Source organism: Oncorhynchus gorbuscha, linkage group LG01, assembly GCF_021184085.1.
Source record: "Oncorhynchus gorbuscha isolate QuinsamMale2020 ecotype Even-year linkage group LG01, OgorEven_v1.0, whole genome shotgun sequence".
NCBI classification, from domain to species: Eukaryota; Metazoa; Chordata; class Actinopteri; order Salmoniformes; family Salmonidae; genus Oncorhynchus; species Oncorhynchus gorbuscha.
The window spans coordinates 103159524-103180738 of NC_060173.1; the positions used below are offsets into that span (position 1 = coordinate 103159524).

The following is a 21215-nucleotide window of genomic DNA, read 5'->3' on the forward strand; positions in this document are numbered from 1 at the left end:
CTACCCAGTGCTTCATTTGGGAAACCAAGTGAAATCTGTTCTGGAATGTCAATCTTAACATGTTTTCACAACCAAACATATTTCATTAAACTCTTGACAGCCCCTCTCTCTGCGCACTGGAGAAAGGAATGAAGGAGAGAGAGGAGGAGCTGGCAATGCATTGTGGTGAGATATTCTGTAGCTAAAGGTAATGTCAGCCTATTCATTAAATATATCAAAATCCCTGTTAATAGGCTATTCAAAATCAAATACAGTGGTCCTCCCTGTTACTAGGCACTGCATCACAGTGCTAGAGGTGTCACTAAAAACCCGGGTTCGATCCCAGGCTGTGTCGCAGCCGGCCGCACCCGGGAGCCCCATGAGGCATTGCACAATTGGCCCAGCGTGGTCCAGGTTCGGGGAGGGTTTGGCCGGCCAGGATGTCCTTGTCCCACTGCGCTCTAGCAACTCCTTGTGGCGGACTGGACGCCTGCACGCTGACTTCGGTTGGCAGCTGTACGAGGTTTCCTCTGACACAGAGGTGCTGGCTTCCGGTTTAATTTGGAGACAATTAAACCGGACATTTTGAATCAGTTATTTTTTGTCATATTTATTCATATTTATATGTATTGTATAACAGCACAATCATTATTTTAATTCCATTATTTTTTTCGGGCATGGGCTCATAAATATGCCTATGTGCCTTTTTCCACTCAATTGGTCAGGAGCTGGGAATCTACAAGGTGTGGGAAGAGTTCCACGGGGATGCTGGCCCAAGTTGACTCCAATGCTTCCCACAGTTGTGTCAATAAACTCTAATATGCATATGTGGTTTTGAAAGAAACATCACCTTACAAAGCACTGTCCATTTAGTGTAATGTTTGAAACAACACCCAAATGACCATGTTTTCCACTCAGTTTCAACCTGTTTTCTTTCTTCAAATTGATAGATGACAGTGAGGTGAGTTTTAAAAGCATGATACTGTTTTGATGATAAGTGTTTGATGTGATTTTTGATTGCATTTGCATTGATGTCAGAGTGGTTAGAGGGACAATGGAGCCCTGGCTACGAGGCCATTAGGACCTGATGGAGGGACAATAGAGCCCTGAGTACCAGGCCATTAGGACCTGATGGAGGGACAATAGAGCCCTGAGTACCAGGCCATTAGTGACCAGACTGTCATTAGCGAGTTGGGTACTACCAACATATCCAGAATGCATAAAAGGAGATTACCTCAACAGTCATGGAATTTTACTGTGGTCGTGACTCATGACAGTCTGTGTGGCAGTAATACGTTCACCACAACGTGCTGAGGGTGAGGTGTCAGAGCTAAATAGCCGTCTGTGTCTGGCCTTGACGCACTGCCCCCAGTCCCTCGTGTCCCTGCTTTGTGTACCAGCCTGTGGGTGTCTGCAGCTGTTTATGTTATTCCACTCCCTCCCGCTGGTGAGGGATTTTTATCAGCTTTTAGACCCTCACTTCTGAAATCGACAGAGACACAGACAGAAGGAGAAGAGGACACCTACCTAATATTGAGTTGCAACCCCTCACCCCTTTTGCCCTCAGAACGACCTCAATTCGTCAGGAGCTGGGACCCTACAAGAGGTTGAGAGAGTTCCACAGGGATGCTGGTCCATATTGACGTCAATGTTTCCCATAGTTGTGTCAAATTGGCTGGATGCCCTTTGGGTGGTGGACCATTCTTGATACACACAGGAAACTGGTGAGCGTGAAAAACCCAGCAGTTCTTGACACAAACTGTTGCGCCTGGCACCTACTACCATACCCGTTCAAAATCTTCATCTACACTGATTTGAAGTAGATTTAACAAGTGACATCAATAAGGGATCATAGCTTTCACCTGAATTTACCTGGTCAGTCTATGTCATGGAAAGAGCAGGTGTTCCTAATGTTTGGTACACTCCGTGTAGAGCCAGAGGAAGAAGTGAAAACATAATTTAAATGGTCCTTTTTAACTGCGCACTGAGGTACTGGAGCTATGATAGCTTGTGAGGAATTGCCTCGTCGTCTCTCTCCCCAGAGGCTCTTTCATTATTACTGTTCAGAAAGGGAAATTATGTCCACTCTTATTCCCCTTTGATTTGCTATTCAAGCAACTCCAAATATTTTTGCTTTTCTCTTCCTTTCCACACACTGCAGCCCTGCTACTCATCACTGATGATGTCACTGGGACCATTGGCTGCTCTTGAGCCGGTTAGTCACTTCTTTACCACCAAATACCTGACTGGATTACCTGAGAGATTTGGTTGGTTGGTGGGCATACATAGACACATTAGCATTCATTCAGACTCCACACCAATTCACACATCTCTCCTCCCAACATCTCTCCTCCCTCTCTGTTCTCTCTGTCTTCATCTAAATGGATGAGTCTGGGTCAGGCAGGCTGTGGAGACAGAGCTGTCAGATAAACACAACTCCCATAACTTCCCACACAACCAGGCAACAGGTTACTGATCTAACCTGATTAATGATTGTGCTACTTCAGGATGAAACATCTTCCACCTCATCACTCTCTCTCTGTCCACTGAGCTCTGGACTCACAGATGTTCTCTCTCTCTGTCCACTGAGCTCTGGACTCACAGATGTTCTCTTTCTCTCTCTCTGTCCACTGAGCTCTGCACCCACAGATGCTCTCTCTCTCTGTCCACTGAGCTCTGGACTCAGATGTTTTCTCTCTCTCTCTCTCTGTCCACTGAGCTCTGGACTCACATGTTCTCTCTCTCTGTCCACTGAGCTCTGCACCCACAGATGCTCTCTCTCTCTCTCTGTCCACTGAGCTCTGGACTCACATGTTCTCTCTCTCTGTCCACTGAGCTCTGGACTCACATGTTCTCTCTCTCTCGGTCCACTGAGATCTGGACTCACAGATGTTCTCTCTCTCTGTCCACTGAGCTCTGGACTCAGATGTTCTCTCTCTCTCTCTGTCCACTGAGCTCTGGACTCACCGATGTTCTCTCTCTCTCGGTCCACTGAGCTCTGGACTCACAGATGTTCTCTCCCTCTGTCCACTGAGCTCTGAACTCACCAATGTTCTCTCTCTCTCGGTCCACTGAGATCTGGACTCACAGATGTTCTCTCTCTCTGTCCACTGAGCTCTGGACTCACAGATGTTCTCTCTCTCTCTCTGTCCACTGAGCTCTGGACTCACCAATGTTTTCTCTCTCTCTGTCCACTGAGCTCTGGACCCACAGATGTTCTCTCTATCTCTATCTCTCTCTCTCTCTGTCCACTGAGCTCTGGACTCACATGTTCTCTCCCTCTCTGTCCACTGAGCTCTGGACCCACAGATGTTCTCTCTATCTCTATCTCTCTCTCTCTCTCTCTCTCTCTCTGTCTCTGTCTCTGTCTCTGTCTCTGTCTCCGTGTGTCTGTCTGTCCACTGAGCTCTGGGCCCACAGATGTTCTCTCTCTCTCTGTCCACTGAGCTCTGGACTCACAGATGTTCTCTCTCTCTCTGTGTGTCTGTCCACTGAGCTCTGGGCCCACAGATGTTCTCTCTCTCTCTGTCCACTGAGCTCTGGACTCACAGATGTTCTCTCTCTCTCTCTCTCTCTCTCTGTGTGTCTGTCCACTGAGCTCTGGGCCCACAGATGTTCTCTCTCTCTCTGTCCACTGAGCTCTGGATTCACAGATGTTCTCTCTCTCTGCGTGTCTGTCCACTGAGCTCTGGACTCACAGATGTTCTCTTTCTCTGCTTTAGGAAGAGGCTCCAATGTTATTTTTCCCCGTAGTGAGGACACAATAAATGAAAAAATAAGCAAGAAAAAGTGTTCTTCCGCTTATCCCAAGGAGCAGCCTCCTCCTCTCTAACTCAGCCCTATGTCTCCTCACCCTCTGGTGCTCTGAATGTTCTCTCGGTACCCCTGTAGGTGTAGGCAGCCACCATATGTGAAAGAATAAGCCAGAAAATGACAGCTTTGTTTATCCTGTGTGTGATGCACCCATGTCTCCTTCACTTTATCCTGGTGGCATGCTGAATCCTTCCTGGCTGACTCACTCAGAGATTTGGTGGTGGGCCAAATCATAGAATTGACCCAAACAGGCCAAACAGCTGACCTAGCCTGATTACCACTTTTTACCCATCGATTGAGCCGCTCACTTCAGGGGCTGTATTAACTGTATTATTGGACCGGCCTTCTGAAATTAATGCTCTGCAGAGGGGTTTTAAGATGTATGTTCTGCTTAGTCGTGGTGGCAGGTAACCTAGTGGTTAGAGCGTTGGGCCAGTAACCGAAAGGTTGCTGGATCGAATCCCCGAGCTGACAAGGTAAAAACCTGTCATTTTGCTCCTGAACTATGCAGTTAATCCACTGTTCCCCAGTAGGCCATCATTGAAAATAAGAATTTGTTCTTAACTGACTTGCGTAGTTAAATAAAGGTTTGATAAAAAAAAATAAACATTTAGTCCCCAGGAGTCAGTGTGTTTTGATCTCATTTCTCAATATTTAGTACTACTGGTTCCTGCTGGTCCTTTATCAGGGCTCAGATAGCTGCTGGAGACCTTTTATCTTCTCCCTTATCAGGCCGTGTGGTTCCCCTCTTAGTGATGGGATGCTGGGCACCCCAATCACTGTCTTTCTGTCTCTGTCTCTCTTTCTCTCACCCACACCTCTACATCATGTTTAGAGGGCATGCCTAGTATTGTGCAGCTAACTGTATCTGAGCAGGAGACCTATCGATGGTTTTCCTGGGGCAGCAACAGGAAGTCATGTGTGAGTCAAGATGTATGCTCCCTCCACCTGGCCTTCCATAACCTCTTCATTACAGGTCTGCTGAGCTCTAATCTAGGGCCACCTGAGCTTGAACAGGAAAACGGGGAAAAATAAACTCTTTGAGGTTCAAGTTTAGGTCAATGCTGCAGAGGAAAATGTGCTATTACTTACATAACTTACATGATTTAGATGCATGAAACAAAGTTCAGCTAATTCATTCACACTCTAGGTTATATTGTGTGATTAGGGCTTGTTTTGAGGTAATGGACATACATAACTTCATCACGTTATACTATTGTATATCATCGGTTTCTGGCATCGGTTTATACACAGTAACGAAGTCAATGCTTGAACTAAGTGATTTTTTATTCTTAACATCTGTTATAAAGAACAGTAGTGTACCGATGATGACTTGCCTGCAGTGTGTAGAGAGATACAGATGAGTGACCTTCAACAAAGATTTACCAACAAATACCGTTCCTTTTCCCCCTCTTCTCTTCTCCCCGTCTCCTCAGATTTGTCGTGGCTGAACTGGTGTCTGACGGGCTCCTGTGCCTTCAGCCTGGTCCTCATCCTCTTCTTCAGGGAATCCTACGACCGCCTCTACCTCGACGTCTTCGTCTCAGTCTGACAGACAACACATAAACAAACTGACCCAAGAGGAAAACAAAGACTGGAACAGTGTTAAACACATTGCACAAAGAAGAGGAGAAAAATTAGCGACATAGGAAGTCCAACCTAGCCCCCTTTTTGACCTTATATTAATTATAACTAACTGTAGTTGTAAATGTGTTATATGACAGTGGTCGTTGAGGCATTGTGATTTCCATGTAGCCAATGAGAAGAGCTGAAGAGCCGAGGGCCTCAGACAGTTAGTCATTAATGTTTAACTGTAAGGGACTGTTTGTCCTGCTGGCCTGGTCCTCAGATGCAGCATCGTCTTTTTCTTTTTCGTAGTGTAAAGTTCAAATTACAGTCGAACCGTTGTTTTTTTACCCGGTCATGGCATGATGAGGGACTGTTGTTGTTTACAGAAGTAATGTCTAAAGAGGCACTCTGTGGCAGGTGACCTGTGACCTGGCTGTTCTCTGGTTTTAATCTGGAAGGAGAGGCATGATTGGCTGAGGAGCTCTAGCAGCCAATCAACAGGCCCAACCGTGCCCGTCTATTCTAACAAGGGAACGCATAGCGTTTTAGTGTCACTCATAACTGCTGGTTATGAATGGCAGGGGGGAAACTGTCAAACTGAGCTGTTCTGCAAATGACCTGAGTACATGTCGTTTAATAGTGACATATGAGCTCCCTTTTTTAAACCCCCCCCCCCTCTCTCTCAAGGAATATTATGCAAGACTGATAATGACAAACCGTTCCTCCCCTCCTGCATTTATATATTTTTAAAATCTCCCTATTGAATTGATTGGTCCCTGCCAGTGTCGTGGGCCGTGATTGAAAGAGCCCCATTGAGTGTCTCTCTCAGCATGCAAAGTCAGAACTCTCTCTGTGTATTTCGAGGCTCTGCTGTGCAGGTCTCATGGTGTAATGAGACGATCCGTTTTCATTAGCAGTTGATAATGAGGAAGTAGGAAGTAGCAGTTTCCCCATTGTGACCTTTCAGCGTTGTTAAAGAAACTGACTACAGGAGTCAGCCATTTTGTTTCCGAGTTGGTTATTATGTAGACATTGTAGATGTTCTCAAATGTTATTTTCTTAGTTTTTAGTTTGTTTTAATATGTGGGAGATTTTTTCCAATTTCAACTTGGCAATGCATTATTATTTTTCTATATTCCTCAGTAGACATGTCTGTTATTATTCCAGATATTTATGTATTGAGGGATCAGAACACTAACACAGTTGATAACAGTAACAGACAAATACAGAGACTCTATAATGAAATATGGGAATACTGCTTTCTGTTGCCCAGCTGAGACGTGGCTGATTCTGTATGGAAATGTGGTAATGGAGCCACATAACATAACCAGGAAGCTGGTCTACATGTAATGCACAACGTTCACCAGCAGGGAGCGCTGTGCTGGGGACACTGACAAAATAGGGAGTGGTTCTGTTAGCAGCTCTTTCCCTGGCATGCATGGAGTTGGTGGTGATGCTTCCCACCAAATACAAAACAGACGCGTAACAGACGCTCAGAAAAGTGACATCCACGGAAAAGACAGGAACAACAAGGAACAAACTTGGTACAGAGTTTAGAGTGACAGGTCTAGCACACCCCCTGACCTTGTCACCTAATCACTCATCCGCAAGGTGCGACTGGGAACTGACAACCTCTGTACAAGGGGTTCCCAGTCACTCAGCTGTATGGCAGGGAAACTGTCTGTGGAAAAAGTTTTCTTTGGGGTAGAAAAAAAGTTTTCTTCGGGGTATAATGTATGTCCTAAAAAGCTTGCCTTTCATTTACTCCTTGTTTTACATTTTTTACACTCTGTCTAGAGAAGTGTTATTGTTATCGTTACCATAGTGATAGAACACTTTGTTTTACCTCTATGCTCTTTACCTTCAATACCTTGTGACATGTTGCCTTAATTACCTGTGATCTGTGCATCCTGTCCCCACCCACACTGTGTCGATGATGTAGTCTGTATGTGTACAGTAGTGAAACACACGTTTCCATTACACTGCTAATCATGAGTTCCTGGGTTTGGGGGATATAGATGTTCTTATCCTTGTTCTGTGAAACCAAAAACTAATGTATGTGAGATTTTAAGCACCTTATTAAAAATACATTTTGAAAATATATATCCACTCTTCTCCTCCCCTTAATTTTCAGTTTCACAATTAACTGTAGTAATATTTCTCAATACTGTAGTATGTTATTCTGGTTGTTCTGTCAGGGCTGTAGGAAACATTAGTTCCCATTTCCAGTTAATGAAACATATCAACAGTGTTGTTAAGTCCATAAAGACCCCTCTACCCCCTAGAACAGTGTTTCCCATTTCCAGTTAATGAAACATATCAACAGTGTTGTTAAGTCCATAAAGACCCCTCTACCCCCTAGAACAGTGTTTCCCATTTCCAGTTAATGAAACAGATCAACAGTGTTGTTAAGTCCATAAAGACCTCTCTACCCCCTAGGACAGTGTTTCCCATTTCCAGTTAATGAAACATATCAACAGTGTTGTTAAGTCCATAAAGACCCCTCTACCCCCTAGAACAGTACCCCCTAGAACAGTGTTTCCCATTTCCAGTTAATGAAACATATCAACAGTGTCCATCAAGACCCTTACACATGGAGAAAACAATTAACAAGTCAATAACACAGTAGAAAAAAGGGGGGAGTCTATATACAATGTGTGCAAAAGGCATGAGGAGGTAGGCGAATAATTACAATTTTGCAGATTAACACTGGAGTGATAAATGATCAGATGGTCATATACAGGTCTAGCATTACACAGCTGATTCAAATCATCAAAGCTTGATGATGATTTGGTTATTTGAATCAGCTGTATAGTGCTAGGGCACCGGTGGGGGAAACCCTGCTCTATGTCAGTCATACTCACAAGTATTTCGCTTTCAGGGTAGTTGGATTGCAGTGCAGAGAGCAAGAATAGTATTGTACTGTAGTGTAGTTAGCTTAGAGGCAGTGCACTTACATTTAAATACAATGTTCCCCGCTTTAGCGGAGACCTCATTCACGGTAAACGCTACATATGTCGGCACAATGGGAAATGACCTTTACATTTCTGTTGCAGAATCTGTAACACTTCATCTTGACAGATTGAATAGAGCACTAACTCTTCTTACTTCTAAGTGGAAAGTTGATAAAAATAGAGCCACGGTGTTTTCTTGTCAGAGAGAGATAGGCAATGATACATATACTTTCAATTGTTCAGGATAACAAAACAACAATTGGCCTGTTTAACTGCTTTCAAAAGCAGTCAACAATTTCTTCCAGTTGTTATGAATCCGTCCTTCGCCACCACAGATAGACTTGTCTTTGACGGCAGGTCTCTTGGGAGCAGAGCAGCCTGTTGGAAACAATAGTTTTCATTTTCTGACAAGCAATTTGGTGATTTTCTGTTTGGCTTTGTTCTCTCTGTCTGTCTTTTGTTTCCGCCGTTGTTGTTCCACTGTCTGTCGTAGACGATGAGACTGAACGGATGCTGGTAGAAAATAGGCCTCCCTGTCTCTCCAGGTGACATTTTTATCTTTTCCATTCCAACTGCCACTCTTCACATCTCCATGCTGGGTTCCATTTAAATTGGTTGTTTTTTCTCAGGTTTTATGAAGAAGACGGCTTTGCTTCCCTCCATTCTTGGCAGGCAGGCAATTCTCCTGTGCCTCAGTCTTCTTGGGACTTCCTTTGCTATGTGTCCTAACTGAAAACCCTGGATTATGAAAAATTGTCTGCACTTTCAAAAGGGTCCTTTTAAAAATTGTCTTATCTTATACATACTGTATTACTGGGCTGTAGTGTTGATTAGGAGGGATGGGTTTAGGGGCCCGGAACTATGAGCTGCATGACAGCTGGATCCTATTTGGAATATCCAACATGAGTGACTTTGAGGTGTACGCATGCACAAACACACACATGTGCACGCACAAACACAAATGCACACATACACCACCCTCTTAAAAACAAAGATGCTTGTTGGAACCAAGTAAGGTTCTTGAGGGCGATGCCATAGGAGGGTCATTTTAGCGTCCCTGAAGAACCATAAGAGGGATGGTTCTTTGAAAGACCATACAAAAATCCAAAACCAGAAATGTTTCAGCCCTCCAGGACTGGAAATGAATAGCTCTGCTATAGGACTGTGTTCCCCAACCCTGGTCAACCAGTACCCCCAACAGAACACAGTTTCATTGTACCTGTGGACAAACACACTCGGCTCATTGAGGGCATGATGATTAGTTGACAAGTTGAATCTATTGTGCTTATCCAGGGTTACAATAAAATGTCTACTGATGGGGGTACTGGAGGACTAGGGTTGGGAAACACTGCTATAGGCTTTTAAGCCTTATTTGCATATTATCCAGGGTGCCTTTTAAGGGAATTTTTGAGTTTTCAGTAACAACCATGATTGTGTTTGCTAGTGACAGAGACATCATTACTGCATTCATTCATTTTCAATCCTGTGGTCTTCATGAATTGAGATCCGACATGAATTTGTTCTTATTAAAATATTATTTATAGGTCAAAATCGTGTTTTTCATGAAATGTGATGATATTTTGATGAAACCAAATCAAAGTTTAAAAAAATTAGTTACTGGTCCCCTCCCCCATGTCAAACACTTGGATTCAGGAGGTGTGATAATTAAGTGGATAGGGTGACATCCCCTTAACACTAACTTTAATCCATCAATCTGATATTCTCTTACCTCATTTAAATGTACCACCTTGTAACCAACATTGTAGAAATTGTGTTTACAGAGGGGCGTGGTTTATATAGCTACAGTGAAGGAAAAAATTATTTGATCCCCTGCTGATTTTGTACGTTTGCCCACTGACAAAGAAATGATCAGTCTATAATTTTAATGGTAGGTTTATTTGAACAGTGAGAGACAGAATAACAACCAAAATAATCCAGAAAAACACACGTCAAAAATTTTATAAATTGATTTGCATTTTAATGAGGGAAATAAGTATTTGACCCCCTCACAATCAGAAATATTTCTGGCTCCCAGGTGTCTTTTATACAGGTAACGAGTTGATATTAGGAGCACACACTTAAAGGGAGTGCTCCTAATCTCAGTTTGTTACCTGTATAAAAGATAAAAGACACCTGTCAACAGAACCAATCAATCAATCAGAACTCTCCACCATGGCCAAGACCAAAAAGCTCTCCAAAGATGTCAGGGACAAGATTGTAGACCTACACAAGGCTGGAATGGGCTACAAGACCATCGCCAAGCAGCTTGGTGAGAAGGTGACAACAGTTGGTGTGACTTTTTGCAAATGGAAGAAACACAAAAGAACTGTCCTGGGGCTCCATGCAAGATCTCACCTCGTGTAGCTGCAATGATCATGAGAACGGTGAGGAATAAGCCCAGAATTACACGGGAGGCTCTTGTCAATGATCTCAAGGCAGCTGGGACCATAGTGACCAAGAAAACAATTGGTAACACACTACGCTGTGAAGGACTGAAATCCAGCAGCGCCCGCAAGGTCCCCCTGCTCAAGAAAGCACATATACAGTGGGGCAAAAAAGTATTTAGTCAGCCACCAATTGTGCAAGTTCTCCCACTTAAAAAGATGAGAGAGGCCTGTAATTTTCATCATAGGTACATTTCAACTATGACAGACAAAATTAGAAAAAAATCCAGAAAATCACATTGTAGGATTTTTTATGAATTTATTTGCAAATTATGGTGGAAAATAAGTATTTGGTCACCTACAAACAAGCAAGATTTCTGGCTCTCACAGACCTGTAACTTCTTCTTTAAAAGGCTCCTCTGTCCTCCACTCGTTACCTGTATTAATGGCACCTGTTTGAACTTGTTATCAGTATAAAAGACACCTGTCCACAACCTCAAACAGTCACACTCCAAACTCCACTATGGCCAAGAGAGAACTTGCATAATTAGTGGCTGACTAAATACTTGTTCCCCCCACTGTACATGCCCGTCTGAAGTTTGCCAATGAACATCTGAATGATTCAGAGGACAACTGGGTGAAAGTGTTGTGGTCAGATGAGACCAAAATGGAGCTCTTTGGCATTCGTTTGTGGAGTGTCTTTTTCCAAGCTGCTCCTTTTTGCTCTTCGCCTAACTGTCAGTGGCAGCTCAACAATCTCAATGTTCTCTCTATCGACCTCAACACCCAATCTACTCACACGCGCAAACACTCGCATTCAGACTCATACATACACACTGTCTCTCTCTCCCCTCCCCTTTGTTGGCCTCTACTTTGATTTTTTTGGGGTCAGAGAAAATGACAGTTTTTGTGGTATTGCTTTGTGCACTGACTTTACTGAACTCTGGAGAAAACGAACATTGTCGCTGGGTGAGGACATCTGACAATGTGCTCTCCCGTCCATTGGACATTTTGTCTGCGGGAACCCGCTCTTTTTCACTCGGTCCACTCGTCCAAGTGCCGATGTATTTGTGGCATGATGTGAACAGTACAAATTTGTGTCACTACCAAAGTCTGATGGTTTTAAATGACTGTTTTGTATTGTCTGGCAACTCACTTGTAGAATGTGCTTGCAGTAGGTCTCTTAAAAAAGAGAAGCAGTGCAAGGTTATTAAACAGGGCTGCTTCGTTATTCTTCATTTGTTGATATCAGGTAACGTGCAACCTAACCCTGGCCCTGATATGCAATGTCTCCAAACCCCTTTGATTTTAAATCAAGATCTGGTTTTGGTATTTTTCAGTTAAATGTACCCAGCCTGTTGTCAAAAATTGATGTGGTTAGGATTTGGGCTAAATCAACTGATGCTGATGTAATTGTGTTTTCTGAAACCTGGCTCAGCAAGTCTGTTTTTGATAAGGATATTTGTATAAATGGTTACAATGTTTATTGCACTGATCGGGTTAAGAAAGGTGGGGGTGTGGCTACATATGTAAAATCTAAATTCCATGTAAGTGTGGAGAAGTCTGAAACTAATTGTAAACAGTTGGAATTTCTTGCTTTGAATATTGAGGGTTCAAAGGGCCTCTCTATAACTGTGTTTGGCTGTTATAGACCCCCCTCTGCTCTCGGTGATGCATTTTCTTCTTTGATGAACCTTATGTTTAAACTGCTTTACAGTGAAATGATCATGGTTGGTTAAAGCCGGTGTCTGATGATTTAAAAATGTTTTGAAATTCTATGAATCTTACCCAGTTGATTAACTCACCCACTTGCCCAAATCTTAAATGCCCAGATAAATCTACCCTGATTGATTTGATATCGACAAATGTTCCACATAAATATTCTGCGGTTGGTGTTTTTTGTAATGATTTAAGTGACCATTGTGCTGTTGTTGCTGTTAGAAATACTAAGGTTCCTAAGACAAGCCCACGTTTATTTGTAAGAGAAATTTGAAGTGTTTTAATGAGCAGGCTTTCTTTCATGATTTGTTTTATTTTGACTGGAGCAGATTGAGTTTATCCCTGATGTGGAAACCTGATGTGGAATTCTTTCATGATGGTTTTTTCCAAATAGTAAACAAACATGCCCCATTCCGCAGGTTCAGGGTTAAAGGGCGGGATAATCCATGGTTTTCTTCTGAGCTGTCTTGTATTATTCACAACCGTATTCTAGCCTGGGCTAAAGCAAGGAAATCATGTTCTGATGCTGATTGGCTTATTTTTAGGCAGTTACGAAACAAGTGTTCTTTTCTTCTCAGGAAGGCCAAGTCTGAATATGTTATGTCTGTTACCACTGATAACCTGAATAACCCTTAGGTTTTGGAATGCAAAGTCTATGTCTGGTAATGTTAATGAATTACCGTCATGTGTTTTGAAGGACTCTGTTGCTATATATATATATATATATATGACAAAACTGAAATGCTGAATTGTTTCAATGAGCACTTTGTATCATCTGGTAGGCTGTTTGATTCAGTGTCCTCTGTCTCTGTACAACCCTGTGTGGATGAACCAGTGAGAGCTGGTCAAACTCTTAGCTTGTTGCCATTCTCAGTGCAGGTGATACAGTACATAAAGCCCTGAAATCCTTAGATCAGAAAAAGCCTGCAGGTCCTGATCTTTTGGATCCCTGCTTTTTAAATCTGGCAGCTGATTTCATAGCTGAACCACTTACATCTCTGATCAATCTAACCCTGGAATGGAATGAAATTCCAAAGACCTGGAAATCAGCATTTATCCTACCACTTTTAAAAGGGGGAGATCCAACTATTTTAAATAGTTATAGGCCAATGTCACAGCTGTCAGTTTTTTATTTACTATTTTATCAATGTACCAATCGGGCCTCAGGAAGAAGCATAGCACAATTACAGCAGCCATGAAGGTTTTAAATGATATCACTGAAGCCATTGACAAAAAACAGCACTGTCTCACTTTTTATTGATCTCTCTAAGGCTTTTGATACAGTTGATCATGCTATACTAAGGCAGAGATTGTCGAGTGTAGGTCTTTCAGAGCATGCAGTTGCATGCTTTGCTAACTATCTGTCTGATAGAACTCAGTGCACTCAATTTGATGGGCTTATGTCTGTTAAATTGTCTGTCTTGAATTGTCTGTCTTGAGCCCCAAGGCTCTGTACTTGGTGCTCTCTTATTCATTATTTATATAAATGATTTAGACAAAAATGTCCAAAATGCACAACTTCATTTTTATGCTGATGATACTGTTATTTACTGTTGTGCCTCGTCTCTTACAAAAGCTTTCCAGAACATGCAAACTGCTTTTTATACTGTTCAACATACCTTGTGTCAATTGAAGCTTATCCTCAATACTGAGAAAACTAAACTAATGGTGTTTTCTAAAGCAAGAAATAGACCTCAGAACCTTTCACCTATTACTACCTGTCATGGCAAGGAGATTGAGGTTCTAACCTCATAGAAATATCTTGGAATTTTAATTGATGATGGCCTCTCTTTTAAATTGCATATTCAACAATTTACAAAACAAATTGAAGCTGAAATTGGGATTTTATTTTAGGAATAAGGCCTGTTTTTCTTTTGAAGCCAGAAGGAGGCTAGTATCAGCTACATTTATGCCTTTACTAGACTTTGGGGATATTTTATATATGAATGCTTCCGCTCAGTGTTTGAGATCAATTGACACTCTTTACCATGGCACTTTGAGATTTATTTTAAACTGCAGAACCCTTATGCACCACTGCACTTTGTATACCAGGGTTGGCTGGCCTTCTCTAGTCACTCGTAGGCTCAGTCACTGGTATACTTTTATTTACATAGCCATTTTGGTTTTACTACCTTTTTATTTGTGCATTTTTATTGTTCAGAAATGTGGTGGGTACTCTCTTCGTTCGCTGGACTTTATCCTGCTAACTGTTCCAAATTTCCGAACTGAATTTGGTAAAAGGGCTTTTATATACTCTGCACCATCGTCTTGGAACACCTTACAAAATACTTTAACACTGGAAGAACGTCCCGTTTTGTGTTTTTAAATCACTGATGAAGGTTTTTGAGGCTGATAACCTGACCTGCCAATGTTTTTAATTTGCTGTTTTATACTCTTGTGAATTCAATGGTTTTTACTAGATTACTTGTAGTTTTTCATGTTGTCTGTCAGTAATTTTTTTGTAATGACTTGGTGCTGCCTATCTTGGCCAGGACGCTCTTGAAAATAGAATCTCAATGAGCCCTTCCTGGTTAAATAAAGGTTGAATAAATAAAAATGTATTAATTAACTCAACTTGCCGTGTTTGGAGGAGGAGGAATGTTGCCTATGACCCCAAGAACACCATCCCCACCGTCAAACATGGAGGTGGAAACATTATGCTTTGGGGGTGTTTTTCTGCAAAGGGGACAGGACAAATTCACCGCATCAAATGGACGATGGACGGGGCCATGTACCGTCAAACCTTGGGTGAGAACCTCCTTACCTCAGCCAGGGCATTGAAAATGGGTTGTGGATGGGTATTCCAGCATGACAATGACCCAAAACACATGGACAAGGCATAGCCAGTCTCCAGACCTTAATCCCATAGAAAATCTGTGGAGGGAGCTGAAGGTTCGAGTTGCCAAACGTCAGCCTCGAAACCTTAATGACTTGTAGAAGATTTGCAAAAGGAGTGGGACAAAATCCCTCCTGAGATGTGTACAAACCTGGTTGCCAACTACAAGAAATGTCAGACCTCCGTGATTGCTAACAAGGGTTTTGCCACCAAGTACTAAGTCATGTTTTGCAGAGGGGTCAAATACTTATTTCCCTCGTTAAAAAGCGAATCAATTGATAACATTTTTGACATGCGTTTTTCTGGATTTTTTTGTGTTATTATCCTGTCTCTCACTATTCAAATAAACCTGCCATTAAAATGATAGACTGATCATTTCTTTGTCAGTGGGCAAACGTACAAAATCAGCAGAGGATCAAATACTTTTTTCCCTCACTGTTGTTAGCTAATCTACTGGTAAAAAAAATATTTTAGGATGTCAGCAAATATAGTTAGGATAATATAATGCATGTAGTTTTCCCTTAATACAGTGGCCACATCAGGCCTACAAGTCATATTATGTTGGTTTGCAAAGTGATGTGTAATTCCTATCGGAATCCAACCAGACTGAGGATATTCAACATTAAGAATGTTTATTCACCTGCATCCTGCATTCAGAAGGATGGCCAGGGTTGGGAAAACTAAGTTAAACATCTAAACTGGACCAACCAGTTCAGTAACAGGTGAAATAAGTATTTTATTTACATTTGAGCTAGCAGGCCACAGGGAAGTACCATCACTGACCTCTGGGTCTTGTGCTTCCAGGTGTGTCTGCTCGCTACTCAGGTTGTCCTTCCACCAGTCCCGGTTCCATCACCAGACCACAAGCCACAACACAAACACTGGACACAGCACAGACCAACCACAGCTGCCAATTCCTTTCAGCAGCTGTCAGACAAGACTCCACCCCTTCCCCTCGGTCAACACAAAGATACAGACACATTGTGGATGGACTAACAGACTGAATGGACTGATAGATTTTTTGATTGATTGATTGCTTTTGTTTGGTTGTTTTTTTGTGTTTGGTTGGATGACCGTTTGGTTTGCCTAATTTGAATGTATTATTTATTCTTTTGAATGGTTTATTATTTACATTTTTAAATGAATGATGGATTGAATTTTAACTTGTTGAACATTTATAACTGTAATGAAATTAGGAAAAAATAAATACATTTAACTGTTATTTTTATGTGAGTAGCATATGATGAACGAATCAATCAGTGTACATGCAAAAACATATACCTAGAGCATTCTGGGAAATATTATAATGATGGGTGTAGTTTTGGTTCAACTCTGTTTATTAATTAACACCAACACTGGGGTTCTTACACAACACTGTGTTCATATAACTCTTTACAGTGTTAATTTAACTCTTGAATCAAAACTAGAAATTGGGGTGGCAGGTAGCCTAGTGGTGAGAGCGTTGGACTAGTAACCGAAAGGTTGCAAGATTGAATTCCTGAGCTGACAAGGTAAAAATCTGTCATTCTGCCCCTGAACAAGGCAGTTAACCCACTATTCCTAGGCCGTCATTGAGGGATTCGATCTAGCAACTTTTTGGTTACTGTCCCAACGCTCTAACCACTTGGCTACCTGCTGACCCGATGGTGAGGAGGATGAACTGGCCAATCAATTAATATGTTTAATGATATGCCCATACAATTCTGTTGTTGGGGTACACCCACACCATTCTGTTGTTGGGGTACACCCACACCATTCTGTTGTTGGGGTACACCTATACCATTCTGTTGTTGGGGTACGCCCACACCATTCTGTTGTTGGGGTACGCCCACACCATTCTGTTGTTGGGGTTACGCCCACACCATTCTGTTGTTGGGGTACACCCATACCATTCTGTTGTTGGGGTACGCCTACAGCATTCTGTTGTTGGGGTACGCCTACACCATTCTGTTGTTGGGGTACGCCTACACCATTCTGTTGTTTGGGTACACCCTCACCATTCTGTTGTTGGGGTACACCCTCACCATTCTGTTGTTGGGGTACACCCTCACCATTCTGTTATTGGGGTACACCCTCACCATTCTGTTGTTGGGGTACACCCTCACCATTCTGTTATTGGGGTACACCCTCACCATTCTGTTGTTGGGGTACACCCTCACCATTCTGTTATTGGGGTACACCCACACCATTCTGTTGTTGGGGTACACCCTCACCATTCTGTTGTTGGGGTACACCCTCACCATTCTGCTGTTGGGTTACGCCCACACCATTCTGCTGTTGGGTTACACCCATACCATTCTGCTGTTGGGTTACACCCACACCATTCTGCTGTTGGGTTACGCCCACACCATTCTGCTGTTGGGTTACGCCCACACTATTCTGCTGTTGGGGTACACCCACACCATTCCAACACAGAAAAGCTGCTAGATTACTCGTTGGTTATTACTGCATTGTCGGAACTAGAAGCACAAGCATTTCGCTACACTCGCATTAACATCTGCTAACCATGTGTATGTGACAAATCAAATTTGATTTGATTTGATTTTAACATATTTAATTAGCATTTTTGGTAGGAAAACAATTTCACTCATATTGTAATTAATTATCATTCATTTTTCATAGAAATTTGAAAACACTGGACAGTTACTTTAAACTTCACAAGGCTCATAAAGGATAACATTTACATGTATAGAAGTAAACTCAGAAGTCATGTGCTAAGGTGAAATATATTTTTGTGGATCGAGTTGTCAATGACAAACATCTTTATCCTTTTCCTGTCCACGCCAAAATGAGCTACATCAATATTTTTAACACTTTTATTTCTAGCTGTAGAGGGTTAATAAGAACTAGCAAGCATACAGCCAGTTTAGCGTTCAGTCTCCAAACTGCACACTCACAGGGCCATACACACTACACACACTGACACTCCAACACACATACAAACACTCACTCCATCATTTGCTCACACATTTATACTAACTACACACACTCACAGGCAATCATTATATACGCTGCTGCTACTCTGTTTATCATATATCCTGATGCCCAGTCAGCTTACCCCTATAAATATCTACCTCTATCGAGTCAGTATCCCTGCAGATTCTAAATATGGTACTGGAACTTACCTGGTACAGTATATAGTATGCTTACCTAGTTTATAGTGTTCCTCATAATTTTTATATCTTGTGGGTTTTTGTTCTACCTTGTTATTTTTATATCTTGTGGGTTTTTGTTCTACTTATTTTTACATAGTTATTGATTACTGCATTGTCGCGGTTAGAGCTGGCAAGGAACTATACTTTAAAAATGTCAAAATTGAAACTAATGTAGGGAGACAATGCCTAAAGGAGGCAGCATGTTGTCAGAGTTAAGGCTGTTATTGTAACCAGGCAGGTGGAAACGTCACGGCCAGGAGAACACTGGACCCTTTGATCCAGCAGGCTTCCTATTTAAATCACACACACACACAGACGCACGCACACATATGCTAACTTTCTAAAGTGCACCTCCGTCCGTCTATCTGCCTACCTTGGTTAATCTAAACAGGCAGAAAGTTGCCCCAGCTATATCTCTGTGGGTTCCTGGGAAACAGTCTCTCTCTGTCTCTCTCTGTTGCACGCACGCACGCACATATGTACGCACACGCACACACACACACACACACACACACACACACACACACACACACACACACACACACACACACACACACACACACACACACACACACACACACACACACACACACACACACACACACACACACACACACACACACACACACACACACACACCTTCTCTTCCTCTCATCACAAGTGAACTAAGGTATGTTTTGTTTCATGCCGGAGACCAAGGTTGCCTTTGATAGCTCTGTTCAGACAATGTGACTAAGCACTCAATGCATGAACAAAGTGTAGGAGGGGGTACACTCCTTTTTCACTCTGGATAAAAACGTGTCAGGCAGGGTTTGGCTGTGTAGTGAATGACTTGGAGCTGTAGTCAGCAGGTGACTGGGTTACTGGGAGTTCATGGTGGCTCAGCAGGGGTTTGGATGACTGAATGGCTGTGGGACGCAGAGGGGTGGTGGGCAACAGTTTCCTTCCTCTGGATAAAAATATGTCAGGGTTTAGGTAGTGAATGGCTGTGGGACGCAGAGGAGTGGTGGGCAACAGTTTCCTTCCTCTGGATAAAAATATGTCAGGGTTTAGGTAGTGAATGGTTGTGGGACGCAGAGGGGTGGTGGGCAACAGTTTCCTTCCTCTGGATAAAAATATGTCAGGGTTTAGGTAGTGAATGGTTGGGTGAGAGGTACAATCAAAGGTGCAATCAGCAGGCAACGGAGCGTCCATGGAGGGTCTCCAGCTTCATTAACCTATAGTCCCCTGTACCTATGGCGCGTTGGAGTGGCACTGAGACCTCCACTGCGGCCGGCTGCTGTCAGCAGATGCTCCGGGCCAGACCATCACTGGCCTGACGCTGACGTCAAGTACCTGTCACACACCTGATGTTGCTCAGCTGCTGCTCTCTCAGAGGAGGGGAGAGAGAGCGGGGAGAGAGGGAGAGAGACCGGGGGAGATGGGGGGAGAGAGGGAGGGAGACAGGGGCAGATGGGGGGAGAGAGGGAGAGAGACCGGGGGAGATGGGGGAGAGAGGGAGGGAGACAGGGAGAGAGAGCGGGGAGAGAGGGAGAGAGACCGGGGGAGATGGGGGGAGAGAGGGAGGGAGACAGGGGGAGATGGGGGGAGAGAGGGAGGGAGACAGGGGGAGATGGGGGAGAGAGGGAGGGAGACAGGGGGAGATGGGGGAGAGAGGGAGAGAGACCGGGGGAGATGGGGGGAGAGAGGGAGGGAGACAGGGGGAGATGGGGGAGAGAGGGAGAGAGACCGGGGGAGATGGGGGGAGAGAGGGAGGGAGACAGGGGGAGATGGGGGAGAGAGGGAGAGAGACCGGGGGAGATGGGGGGAAAGAGGGAGGGAGACAGGGGGAGATGGGGGGAGAGAGGGAGGGAGACAGGGGGAGATGGGGGAGAGAGGGAGGGAGACAGGGGAAGATGGGGGGAGAGAGGGAGGGAGACAGGGGGAGATGGGGGAGAGAGGGAGGGAGACAGGGGAGATGGGGGAGAGAGGGAGGGAGACAGGGGAGATGGGGGAGAGAGGGAGGGAGACAAGGGGAGATCGGGGAGAGAGGGAGGGAGACGGGGAGATGGAGGAGAGAGGGAGGGAGACAGGGGAGATGGGGAGAGAAGGAGGAGACAGGGGGAGATGAGGAAGAGAGGGAGGGAGACAGGGGGAGATGGGGGAGAGAGGGAGGGAGGCAGGGGAGATGGGGGAGAGAGGGAGGGAGACAAGGGGAGATGGGGGAGAGAGGGAGGGAGACAGGGGGAGATGGGGGAGAACGAGGGGAAATGAGATACAGGAAAGGGAGGGAGAGAGAGAACGTGAGAGTGAGACAGAGAGGTAGAGGGAGAGAGTGATGAGTATTGAGGTAGCGTGCTGGAAGATGGAGGGACCGAGTAAAGTCACCCTTATCTCTCTCTCTCTCTCTCTCTCTCTCTCTCTCTCTCTCTCTCTCTCTCTCTCTCTCTCTCTCTCTCTCTCTCTCTCTCTCTCTCTCTCTCTCTCTCTCTCTCTCTCTCTCTTTTGCTCTCTCTCTCTTTCTAGACCCTGTCTGTTTAGTTAGGTGGTTAGGTGACTGCAGCCAGAACACAGACACTGTGATTGAAACATATTGCCTCGCTGTTGAAAAGAGTCAGACAGGTGAGGGCAGGGCTGACGAAGTACACTATCTGCCAACATAACCGGATCAGGGTGAAATACAGCTCTTGGCAATGTCTTTTTCTCATTGTCGCATCGCCTACAGTATGTTGGTAGGATTTTCACCCACCTCTGAAGCAGACAACAAATTTGCCAACAGTTAAAATCTTTGAAGAAATCTTTGATCTCTACCTAACACCTCCCCCAA

The 21215-nt window shown here is 43.7% G+C and overlaps 1 protein-coding gene across 1 annotated transcript in view; it reads left to right on the forward strand.

The window, feature by feature from the left end:
- LOC124047842 (solute carrier family 49 member 4-like) overlaps positions 1 to 7464 on the forward strand; it is an 82726-nt gene extending 75262 nt beyond the window's left edge. Inside the window, exon 9 of the mRNA XM_046368163.1 lies at positions 5229 to 7464. Coding sequence (XP_046224119.1) covers positions 5229 to 5344 — 116 coding nt within the window. The 3' untranslated portion in view covers positions 5345 to 7464. The remainder of the gene's footprint in view (positions 1 to 5228) is intronic.
- The last annotated feature ends 13751 nt before the right edge of the window (positions 7465 to 21215 follow it).